This window comes from Actinia tenebrosa, unplaced genomic scaffold, assembly GCF_029948245.1.
Source record: "Actinia tenebrosa isolate PJP-AT-01 unplaced genomic scaffold, QUT_ActTen_1.0 PGA_scaffold8__29_contigs__length_14323225, whole genome shotgun sequence".
In the NCBI taxonomy this organism is placed as follows: domain Eukaryota; kingdom Metazoa; phylum Cnidaria; class Anthozoa; order Actiniaria; family Actiniidae; genus Actinia; species Actinia tenebrosa.
In genome coordinates, this window is record NW_028292585.1 from 14,296,399 (window position 1) to 14,308,289 (window position 11,891).

Consider the following 11,891-nt stretch of genomic DNA (forward strand, 5'->3'; position numbering starts at 1 on the left):
AAACAACAGAGATAACTACTCGTAGTTCAGTCTGTGCTTTGCTATGAACTTCTTCACAACTCCATATTCCTTGGCCCATCGAATTCAATTGTACTTCGTGGGTTCGAATCCCAGCGAGGTGGTCGGAAATTGATTTTTCCGAATTTATTTCCAAGGGTCTTTCGCCCGGAATAACCTCCTTTCTAAACACTATGACTTATCATTATTTCTAGTCCATGTATTTCATAGTGCCACACGGTCCACATATTCAATTGTACTTATGTACATCCTAATTGTTACTGTGGTAACTTCGTGAATTCGTGAAGTTCTCTAGCGACAAATTGTAGTGAAGGCCTGTGAGAAGGAATGATGCTCATACATTTGTTGTACAAATCTGAGAAATGTGCACTGCGGCACTCAGCGACCCTGTGGGCTACGTATTTCATAAGATATCCAAGAGAGAAAACATCTCCCTCGATGCTCTTTCTTGCTTCCCCCTTTACGATTTCGGGCGCAATCCAAGGATAATCTTTGGGACACCTTTTCATTGAGGTTTTCCTTGCATCTACAAATTTCAAGCTCTTTCCAAAGTCAATCAGAACCGGCTGCCAAATTTTCTGGGATAAGTGACAAACTACATTATTGTGCTTAATATCATTATGTAGCCATTGTTTAGAGTGCATAAAAGAAACTGCCTTCACGAGCTTTTCAAGGAAAAGATACCACTCCCTGCCCGATTCCAGTAGGGAGGCCCGGATTGCACTTGATACAGTGTGGCTTGTTTGCCCATTTCCGTGAAACTGAGTCACAAGGAGGTATGGCTTATCAGCTACATGGATTCCCAGGAGTAAGGGCAAGCATGGATGAGGGCTTGGCTTTTGCAATTCCATGAGTGATGAAGCCTCTGCATTTACTTCATCCCGGGAAACGTGAGACTTGTACGATTTAACAACCACTGGAATATTTCCTCGATAAAACATGAACTCGCATGTACCGAAGCTCCCCTCGCCTACCGACACTGGATATCCCTCCGCGGGCTTGGTCAAGTCTTGGTTCCTTATTAGTGGTGCACTTTTATACGCCGGCTTTGAAACGACGACAGGCTTTGCTGTTTGAGTATTTACTTTTCCTACGACGTTGGGATTTCTTTCACGGCTCGCAATAACCATTTGTGCACCCCTCGACTTAATTTGACTTGACGCTACCTGATCAGTTTGAATGCCAATGCTACTCACTAGTTTTGACTTAAGCTGAAGACGTTCTCTCCTTTCTTCTTCTCTTTTTTTCGCCTTATGCCGGACTTTCTCTTGTTTTCTTTCTTCTTTAGTGTGTCTCCTGAATCGCTTAACGGCTTTATCGCTTTGCACAATATCCATAACTACTTAAACAGAGTGGAATCGAACGAGAGATCTAGCATATAGAGAACTTGGATTTTGATTTGAACAAAGTTTTTATCTATTTGTCAAGGCTCTAATTCACCAAGTGGGGTTAGTTTACACTAATTAACTGATACACTGTTATCGAGATAATTAAACACGTTAACTACCGGCCTAATTTGAGAATGGCTGTGAAAACAGATAAAGGCGTTAAAACTAATTACAGACCACCCGCCTCTGGCCGCAATCACTGGCCTATGAGCGCCCTGGCTTTGAGCTTTAACAAACGCGGCAGTTTTCCCAGCGCTTAACGCTTGACTTTCTAACTTTTTCACGCTACAAGATGTCCTTATCAGTTGCTTGTGATGTTTGTGAACGAAAGTTTTTGAATACTAAGAGCCTTAAAAAGCATCGATTAGAAAGACATGGTGTTATCAATGCTTTCATTCCAAAATTTCTGGATGCCAGTGGATTGACCGCTGCTATACCTACAGCTGAGTTAATGGCGAAGGACTACGCTGCAGAGGAACATTATCATCAATGGCTTGCTTGCGTCACAGAAAGGATAAATGGGGCACATAACCCAGGATTCAAAGGTGAGTCTATTTTTTTCGCAGGCATCTCACTCTTATTTGTCACTAACTAAATCTAGTATGTACGTAGGGGAGGGACATGAAAGTAAGACTTGCTAAGGAATTTTAAAAACAAAGGAATTCTCGCAGCGATTGGCCGCCCTCGGCGCTTCAAAGATATGTATGGGATTGTATTTACATGCTTGTTGCTATGCACGTTTTATTCCATCTTTTATCGATATGCATACCTGTAGGTGACTCTAAGTTAAAGAGTTTATTCGGTAGTCAGTATTATCCACTCTCTTGAATTATAGTGACCATGACCGTACTGATATTGTTGTTCACAGGAAGATGGTTTAGAGTTGACGTCAATCAAACGCCAGAAGTTTATTTCAGACATGTCATCAAATTACTAGATGTACAACTAAATAGCGTTCGTAAAGCAAGCCACAAAAGACCACCAATTTTATGTAGAGAGTCTTTAAGGTATTCCTATAAACTATATGACGTTCAATCTTTAGCCGATCTCCTCAGCGCCCAAACATACGTACCTTTCAAGGAAACGGCTACCTTCGTAGATGATGAGGAAACTAATGACTTTCCTGTCGAGAACGTGGGTGAATTTGACGCAAGAGCAGCTGTAGAAGCTGCCAAAAGACGAGCGTACCTTCCTAATCCTAAAAGACCAACAGCTAGAAGTAAAATTGTTGTGAGTGAAGGTGAAGGACGCGCTACGAGAGAACTTGAACTACAGTGGTGGCCAAACCTTTATAAGACCAATTTCGGGAAGCTGACTTTTCGTTTTTTTGTACAAAAGAAAGTGTATTGAATTGAGGAAAAGACCTTTGTTTTATCTGAATGCTTATGCTCAAACTTCTTTCCATTTAAGTGATAGTTGGGAAAGAAGCTTATCTTGATATTCACGAGTATAATTAGTATTATTCGTTCCTTTGATTTGTGGAATTTTACTTGGTTGTAAGGCTCTTTCAATAGTGATTTAGCATCGATAACGCGAGCCTCAAACACGAAGGCGCGAGTGCATGTCTTTCATGTGCGCGATATGTCCTAACGTGGTTGACGTTCATATGTTCATTATGTGTGTAACGATACTTACTGTACTTTGTATCAGCTAAGATGTCACTTTAGTAATTCCTATTTTAAAAAGAAAGAAATAGAAAAAAAAAAAGGTTATTGATGATCTCACTGTTGTAGCTGTTAAGTCTAAACATATGTGACCGCCAGCCTGCATTTGTTGACTCCAAACAGAGATCATAACACCACCCACCACGTGAAGGAACCAGGTCTGACTTTGCCCAATAAGAGGCTTTTATTTGAGACGCATATTTGGGCCATTTTGGGTAGTTATGAAACATTCCACAGAACTACGGGCGAGTCACCTAGTAATCCTGCTGCCTTCGGGCGAGACACCTGGAAGGCACGAGGGAATGTTTCACATGAGAGAATCTTCTCAAAGAAATACGGGCGAATCACCTAGTATTTCTTCTGCTTTCGGGCGAAACACCTAGAAAGCAAAGGAAGTCTCTTTTGAAACATAATTAACAATTTTTCACAGAACTACGGGCGAGTCACCTAGTAATCCTGCTGCCTTCGGGCGAGACACCTGGAAGGCACGGGGGAAAAATTGATAATTAAAAACTGTTACTTTGAAAGTCCGAGTTGTTACATTTGTCTACTTCATCCACTGGATAATTTTAAACAGTATCTCCTTTCGGTGTTTTTCCATTTCATCAAATGTCCAGAAAAATGTTGGCAATGATGTTCTTTGAATGAACATATCTTTAGCTGCCAAAATTACTCCAACACCACAACTCCCAGAACCAACACCAGTTTTTGGTTGGTCTGGCATCGCAAATCGAGTAAAAGAAAGATCCCACTTATCTTTTTCGAAATCCTGTGTGAATCCTGTCTGAAACTCAAGGGACATCTCCTTTAGTGCATCCAGAAGTTTCTTGGTTAGCTCGACAGCCTGATTCGGTGGTGCCCAATGAAGACCATCGTCATAGAAGAGCTTCTTGGAACCCACATCAAGACACAGTAAGCCCCAGTGGCATTGCTTCACGTGTAGTGGCAGTAGAACTAGAGACAGATTCCTTAAATCCTCAATGGCTATGTAGTTTATCAGCTTCTCTCGTAGTTCCTTGGAGGTTGCAAGTGACAATATCCACATTTGTGTCAATGTGGGTAAAAACACCACACCAGTATTTCCATGCAATTTTACCTCTTCGAGAAACTTAAGGCACACGACACTTAAGCAAAATCCAGAGACATACCTCTCCCCAACAAGTGAAGACACATCTGTGGCATCGAGATTTAAATGATCATGTTTCAAAACAGTCTGTTCTGGGCGTAAATTTCCAAGGACATTTTTTATAGCTAGTGTTTTATGAGTTGAAGCACTAAGCCACTGATGTTCATAATTAACCTCACGGGAAATTTCATCAACCTTAAAAGTTTTGTCCCACAAATCAATGCTTGCTCTTGCAAATGACCCTAGAGATATAAGAAATGTCAAAACTATCATGTTACTTTCCTTAGAAAGAGTGTAATTATTTCATTGAGGCCAGAATGACTAAAGATTGAAGAGAAATATTTTTTGATATTTCTGCTTTCTAACTAGTTTGAGCCAAAGACAATATCTTTAATAATTTACAATTTTTTTCTGATTTCATTTTTCACTGTAATAGATGATAATTCAAATGTTAATTTGAGAAAGTCCTAACAAATAATATTCTGAACCCACCATGAGAGCCAAGGTTGACAGCACAGACACAGGAATCATCATCAATGACACTTTCTAAGTCAGAAATCATGTGAGTGAGAGCTGTAACCACAGTTTTTGGTGGGCGAAAGTCAAGATCCCATGGACATGTAAGGTTCTGCGGGTCAACAACTTCTGTGACTGAGTTCAAATCTATGGCTTTGATGGGAGGTAAAGTCAGTGTAGCCAGTTCCACACGAGTCATGTTGTTTTGAGTCCATAGCTGTTCCAGATCTGGGAAGCAACTACTATTTATATCTGTAGGGGTACTGGTATCTTAAAATTGAAAAAAATAATTGTATTGGCATGCACAAAGGTTCTAGTTACAGTACATTAAATGTTGGAAGTGTGAAGTGGAAGGATTCTGCTTTCAGAATCAGTAGGGTAATCTGAGGGCTGCTAGCAAAAATCTCCTCCCCCCCCCCCCCCCCCCCCCCCCCCCCCTCCCACTCCCCCTCCCAACACACTACTGGGTTCTTTAACACATGTCTGTTTTGGTTATAATTACATAATGCTGCATACCACCTGTGAAGCTCATGCTTTCAGGAGTACATGGTCCATCCTGCTGATCCATGCTGTCACTGCATTCACTGTCACCGGAGAAGGCAAAACTGTTTGGCAATTGACTAATTACATGTGGTAGATTTTTTTCCCATGCTTGGTGATTGTAATTTCCATTGGGCTCATCTACTTTGCAGCACTTGTTTTCATAGATGTAATTTGTGTAGTCTTCCCCCAGAATGTCATTGAGCAGCATATCGATTGCAAAAATAATTTTTTTGTCATCTACATCCCAGAAATCTTGTTTTGGTACCTGCCAACCACATCCTCTGAAATGAAATGGCTTGCCTACAAAGAAGTTGTGATAACTCCCATTAAAGTAGTTTAATACACCACTTAATAAATACCCACCTGCAAGTAGTAATGAGCAGAATCTCAATAGCAAGTATTCATATAATCAGAATTCAGTTACCTTTTTCAATACTAAGTTTTGCTTGACGAAAACAAAGCCGAATAAAAAGCAACTTTGCTGCGTAAGTGTGCACCAATACCTGGAAAACTGCAACAAAGAACAAAAATATCAAACTCTGCTTAAGAAAACGAATAAGTTTTGAAAATTCTTCAAAGAAATTTAAGATAAACGTACTTGAAGTAGCATAGCCTGGACCATCATGGGAAGTAGCCTTTGAGTAGATGACTTTTTCAAGAAGATGAGCTGCTTCTAGACCTTGGTTTGAATAGTTTTTCAGGGAACGAAAAACTCTTAAAAGCATGGGAGCATGCTCTATGACAATATGACCATAATCACCACAGCCAAGCCCACTGTTAAAGAGAAAGTGCAACAGAAAGCCCCATTCTTTACACTGAAAACAAAAAAAGGAAATATATCAAATTATTTTTGCTAAGCAAATTAAGCTTAGCAAAAAAATCTGATTTATGAAATGAGGTACACTATGTACCTTTTCATTACTAAATTTCCTATTCAATTTGTTTTTCCCATTTTCAGAATTATTATTTTTGGAATACATTTTTTAGAATCAAATGGTTTTCCTTTATGTTGAATAACTGATCTTCCAATCAATTTTGTTTAAAAATCTTTAAAAATATTCAGTTGCAAATATTATTGACTGGATATACCTGTAGATCAAAAATATCAATTAGGTGTTCCTCATTACTATCAAATGATTTACTTCGCATTGTTAAGGCAATCTCTTTAAAGCTGTTTGCTACCTACAACACACAAACAATCAATTAATTAATGAAAAGGTCAAGCAAAATAAAACCAATTGTAGTTGATTATGAAAGAAAGTCATAACTGACCTATTCAACAACAGCACAAGTCAAGTGCAAAAAGATTATTTTTATATTTTTCTGATAAATTAATAATACCTTGGTATAAAGATAAAGTTGAATTTCAGCTGCAAAGCTGCTTAGTTCATAACAATAGCTGGCCTCCAGCTCTGTCCTTTTGTTTTTCTTGTTTTTATGGCTGTCATGAATTTGTATGAATCTCTCTTCTATGTCTGCCTTTTTGTCATCGTAATACTCAATCAGCTCATCTATCCTTTTTCCAACAGCTGAAATTCAGCAAGACAATTAAAGTAAGAGAAGTAAAATATTTATTAACTAAAGATCCATACCAGTACCCTAGAAAAAATTCATGAAGAACTTAAACAAGCTTTTATTTTTTGGACCATGGAATGAAACGTCATTCTATGCATGCATGCTTGCTGAGTTAAAATTGGATGCACCAATCAGTGGACTTCCTTGTCATTAACAAGCTAGATTACCTAGCTATCTCACTAAAGCAACAGTGGCAGATTCAGAATTTTAAGAGAGGGGTTCATTTTTGCAAATCTCGACACACTGGCCTAGGGGTACCAGCTGGTTGGGGGGGGGGGGGGTTCATTTGCACCCAATGAAAGCCCCCTAAATCCGCCACTGAGTAATGTTAATATTAGACAATCATTGCTTTATGTTGCCTAATTAAATGTTTGATTATTATGCTCACCAGAACCCTCTATGGTAATTTCTTCCTCATGTGTGCCATAGTCACGTACAAAAATTCCTTTCGTCTTTAAGCCCTGCATGTACTGAAAGTCATAAGGTCACAGCAGTTTTAGCAGTATTGTTTTATATAAGTATAAATTGTTATAGGACTCCATGCTGTCCAATTAAGACTGAATTGAGTAATGAATTAAACCCATATCAAGAAGGCCTGTCCAATTAAGAAACTAATTTAACAGTTACTTATATGGGATTCCTTAGAAACTATATATAACTAAAAAATCAAACAATAATCTATTTTACTTGATACAATTTTACAGCAAACCACATGCACTTTTGTCTTGGGATAATTTAGTTTGCAGTATTGAAACCATTTTGCAATTCCACTGTCTACTTTTTATGATACCTTTTCTAATAAGATTTACCAAATGGATATTGAAAAAAGACTTACAGCCAATCTTTTTTGAAAAAAAGTTATGCTGTCAAGTATGGTATCCTTTGCAACTTCTTGGTCTTGAAATGATTGTCGCAGCTTTTCCTTAGGCAGCCCAGCAACAACAATAGACTCGAAGTTCTGAAGAATTTTTCTTCCTATGCCACCTAGTTAAAAACAGATAAAGAAGCGAATGAGAATGATAGTGAGAATGATAGTGAGAATGATAATACATATATATAAATAATATATATGTATTATCATAATATATATGATAATATATATATAAATATATATAGCATCTGCATGCTAGGAAAATCTTTTATTACTCAAGTCATGCAGATATATCCCAAAGCTATATAAAAGCAATAGCATTAATTGAGCAAACCTGAAAATGATACAACTTTAATTGAGTTTCTGTCTTCAGCCATTAAAGCATCTTGACCACGTTTAGCCTTTATCGAAATTCTGTTACCAGTAAAGGTTTCGGAACTATATTTTTTCAGCTCTTGGTTGTACTCATCCAGGGCTCCAATTCTATATGACACTAAACCAAATGACTTCAACAGCTGTTCTGTGTTTCTTAGCTCACAGTGCAAAGTACAAATGGTTATTGATGTCAGTTCTTCATCCAAAAGAAACACCAGATCTTCTCGAATACCTTTGAACCTATATTTGAATGACATTTGTAGTGTAATGTATAGAGTAATACAGGCAAGGGATACTGATAGTTGTAGTAAAGGATGCCATAATGCAAATGACCTATTGCAGAGTTTCCATATAAACGCACAAATATTGAAAAGAACGCAGGCTCTGGGAACTCTGTGCGTCATTGGGACATGTCAGAGAGTCCCAAGGACCCCTTGTCTCAAAATCTAGTGGGAACTCTGTATTGTATATAAGCTATCAATAAATGGGCAAAACCTGGACACCTGAAATGGACCCCCCCTTTCTGGACCCCAATCTGGACCCTATTCTGGACCTCCTAGAAAATAAATTTCCTGACATAAACCAAACAAAATCATTATTATTTCATCCTGATCCCGATTGAGTGGGGATTTCGACTTCCACCAATAAATGATGAAATCAGATAATTTATTATAGATATTTGTGTTTTATCCAATGTTATACTTTGTTTGTACTAATTCAAAACAATACAAGGCATATAACCTCATATATATGCTTATGAAGTTTACTGATATTAGATATAGCATACATACCCTCCAATGTTTGCTTTTGATCCCTCAAAATGGTCTGGGCAGCATTTGCTATTTTTCATCTTACAATCTGATGGACATCCCTTTAGATCAAAATATATAAATAGAGAAGCACACTCACCTAAATGGTACATGTAAATAGTCATCAATAGAAAAAGGTATATTTCAGTTTTGACTCGTAAATTAGCCATTAATTTACTTTAAATATTAGAAATATTGCTCTTTTATGCAAAAAATTTGAGTTGATAAAAATGGTTTTTGCCCACCCTAACAGCTGGACATAGAAAGCAGCACTCTACATCAAGACCTCTACCACCCAACTCAAAGTCATCATCATCTTCTTTCTGAAGTAGCACATAAAGAGCCTTTAAATCCAGTGTGACTAAAAATGAAAAAATAATGTTTATTTTCATACATACTATCATAATGTCATAATTACAACTTTTTGAAAAATATATCTATACCTTTGAATTCAACCTGCCAATGTTTCCCATCAACATGAAGACCATCTTTCTTCAAAGCTCTTTTTTGATGGTTGAGGTCTTGAAGAAGTTCCTTGAGATCATTTCTAGTATAAACAAGGAATTTATTTACTATTACTATTTGTATTATTAAGGTCCATAACTTTCTGTATAGATGTGCTGATCATAATTTATGAACAAATTTTCAAGGGCTGACTAATAGTGACTCAAAAACATCAGAAACACAAAACTTTTACCTGTCTTCTTCACAATTAGATATTGCTAATGGGTATATGGCTTTGGAACTCTGAACAGGAAGAAGTGGAGATTGTAGGGGTGATAAGGCAACCAAAACCTGCCTTCGACCTGAAATATTAGAAAAATATTATTAGAAGAAATAGGAATAATTGAATTAAACTCCTATACGCTGTATTATTAATCACCAATAGCAAAGTGCATTTAGAGCTTGGCAGATTTTTAAAAAACCTAACAAACATCATATTAACATTCAGTAGATGTACATTGAGTATTTTGCAATAGGGTTTTACCACCCTTGTGTTATTAGATACATCTTGAATAAGGCATACCATAAAAAGGACGTCCATCTAGTTTCAAACTGAATATAAGTTTGTCTTTTGAGGGGCATCCATGTAGTCTCATTTCTCTGGCACACCAAATAAGTACTGATCGAAGATCAACTTGGTAACCACTGACATTGGCAGGGATCTCCTTTAAACCAAATAAATCCTTTATGCGTTGGAATATCATCGAGCGATAAGCTTTTATCTGATTTTTGTTCAGAAGGATTGGTATGTCTAAAGAATTCTAGGCATAGAGGGAAAAGTAAAAAAAAATGTAAGGTTTTTTATGTAAGTTTATATTAAAGCCTTATAAGCTTAAGATACCTTACCCCAGATCGTCCAAGCTGAGTTAAATTGGTTAAGGTCTGCCAGCCATTGTCAGAGATTCTTGCTTCGAGTTTCAGTAGCAACAGCTTCCAATCTGCGACTCTCATTGTTTGGATCAATTCATTCCAAGCTTCGTCAGAAGTTAGAAGCTCAAATGCCTTTCGTATACCCTTTTTAGAGCAAACTTTATCAAACGCTCGCTGAACATATTCTCGGGCATCTGAGTGTTGGGTTGCAGGATCACTTGCACAGCATTCAGCAAGAATATCTCCAAGGCTCTCGTTATTCTCTTCACAAACGTTTTCCACCTTAGCCATTACATTTCTGGCTCGTTCCCTTATCCTTCTCTTCTTCGTGGCGGGAAGCAGGTCCTCTCCGTTTTCGATTGAAGAAATGTTTGTTAATTTCGGTCGTGGTCCTGTCCTCGAATTCTTTGGAGTAGAAGTTAAATGTGGCATGAAGTCATGAGGTTGACCACTGGTTACGTGGGGAGAAATCGGAGAGAGAGGAAGACGTGTTTTGCCGGGAGATGAAGAGCCGCCATTTTGTAATGGCGCCTGGCAAAGGTCTATTTTATTAATTTCTTCCAAAGCCTTTCTAATTACTGGCAAGTCCTTAACCACGGACAAATGGTTTTGTCTCAAGAGACCTGACACCAGCCCAAATGCAGAAGCGACAAATACTTTTTTGGGCTGTGTTTTTGATTTGTAATAGAAGATGGAAGGAGGTAGTGCGCTTCCGCTGCTGTCGTACAATTCATTGAGGTCGATCGCCTTGATTTCAGCAGCAAACTCTGAAAAAATCGAATTCTCACTGAACTTTGAAGGAGTTTTACAACATATATCCTCCGTTAACAAATACCAGTCTTTTGAATTGTCTAATTTTTCACTGAAAACCCGAAAAACTGCTGGCGACTTTGTTGATGATCTGGCGCCGATCATCATGCTCGCCTGAATGAAGCCCTTTGGAACGAGCGCGAAGCATTGTACAAATTTGCCGCCAAAAGAGCATCCATTCCAAATATGGAATGACTCAAATTACGGATTATCTATTTTGTGTTGACGTTTTACTGTCATTAAGCGGGTCAAATCTCTAGACCTTTCGAAACCGCAGCCTATTGTCTTCTCTCAGCTCGAGACATTGGAATGCGTACAAATCCCAGGGGCTTGCAGCTCGTTATGTCCAGACTGTCGTTCGATATGTAAACGAAATCCTGTCACGCTCTTTTCAAAGCAGATGTTTACTGAGCAAGCTTTCTTTGAAGCTCTTCTTTCGCTTCTTGGTAGATCTTTTTGCGAGATTCCTCGGAAAGATCTTTTACGACTGTTTTTTTATTCCTTATGCCCGACTTTAATTTCTCGTACTTTTCCTCTTCGGCTAAGATAAGCGAGAATTCTACGTCGTCTATCTTTCTGTCACGCAAAGCCTTTGAGACAAGGTCAATGATCGTATTTACTTTAGCCCTTGACAGAGCTATTGTCGTGTCATGCTTGGATATTTTGCCTGACAAATGTTTCATGACGCCCGTTGTAACAGCCGAAATAATACCGCAGACGGCGCCGACGCTAGCCAAAGGAACACCGACGACTATTCCAGGTCCGGTGAGCGAGGTAGCAACGCCAGTGCCTGTTAACGCCACGGACATGGACCCGGAAGTT

The 11,891-nt window shown here is 38.3% G+C and overlaps 2 protein-coding genes across 4 annotated transcripts; one reads left to right on the forward strand and one right to left on the reverse strand.

Annotated features, from left to right (window-relative positions):
- The first annotated feature begins 1,698 nt into the window (after positions 1-1,698).
- LOC148905270 (uncharacterized) lies at positions 1,699-3,130 on the forward strand. Its single transcript, XM_089040877.1, has 2 exons — positions 1,699-1,951; positions 2,275-3,130. The coding sequence occupies exons 1-2, from the start codon at positions 1,699-1,701 to the stop codon at positions 2,754-2,756; spliced, it is 735 nt and encodes a 244-aa protein (XP_088897003.1). The 3' UTR covers positions 2,757-3,130.
- LOC148905271 (uncharacterized) lies at positions 2,280-11,406 on the reverse strand. Of its 3 annotated transcripts, XR_016121849.1 has the most exons (17): positions 10,236-11,405; positions 9,913-10,150; positions 9,583-9,691; positions 9,329-9,432; positions 9,131-9,246; positions 8,868-8,947; positions 8,036-8,316; positions 7,666-7,814; positions 7,219-7,300; positions 6,597-6,784; positions 6,345-6,437; positions 5,854-6,070; positions 5,680-5,766; positions 5,229-5,555; positions 4,689-4,982; positions 3,042-4,438; positions 2,280-2,604 (listed from the first exon to the last, which is right to left on the reverse strand). XR_016121849.1 is itself a non-coding variant. In XM_089040876.1 (16 exons), exons 1-16 carry the CDS (start codon positions 11,175-11,177, stop codon positions 3,618-3,620), a joined length of 4,125 nt encoding a protein of 1,374 aa, XP_088897002.1. In that variant the 5' UTR covers positions 11,178-11,406; the 3' UTR covers positions 2,280-3,617. The 3 variants fall into 3 exon arrangements, 2 of the variants coding, with proteins under 2 accessions (XP_088897002.1, XP_088897000.1); XM_089040876.1 differs by having other exon boundaries at positions 2,280-4,438; positions 5,232-5,555; positions 10,236-11,406; XM_089040874.1 differs by having other exon boundaries at positions 2,280-4,438.
- Between the last annotated feature and the right edge of the window lie 485 nt (positions 11,407-11,891).

Coding starts and splice junctions, on each gene's coding strand:
- LOC148905270 (XM_089040877.1), top strand. CDS start 1,699: ATGTCCTTATCAGTTGCTTGTGATGTTTGTGAACGAAAGTTTTTGAAT. Junction 1,952..2,274: donor ACATAACCCAGGATTCAAAG/GTGAGTCTATTT, acceptor TGTTGTTCACAG/GAAGATGGTTTAGAGTTGAC.
- LOC148905271 (XM_089040874.1), bottom strand. CDS start 11,177: ATGATGATCGGCGCCAGATCATCAACAAAGTCGCCAGCAGTTTTTCGG. Junction 8,948..9,130: donor TTCTATGTCCAGCTGTTAGG/GTGGGCAAAAAC, acceptor TTTGATCTAAAG/GGATGTCCATCAGATTGTAA. Junction 7,301..7,665: donor TTTTTCAAAAAAGATTGGCT/GTAAGTCTTTTT, acceptor TATGACTTTCAG/TACATGCAGGGCTTAAAGAC.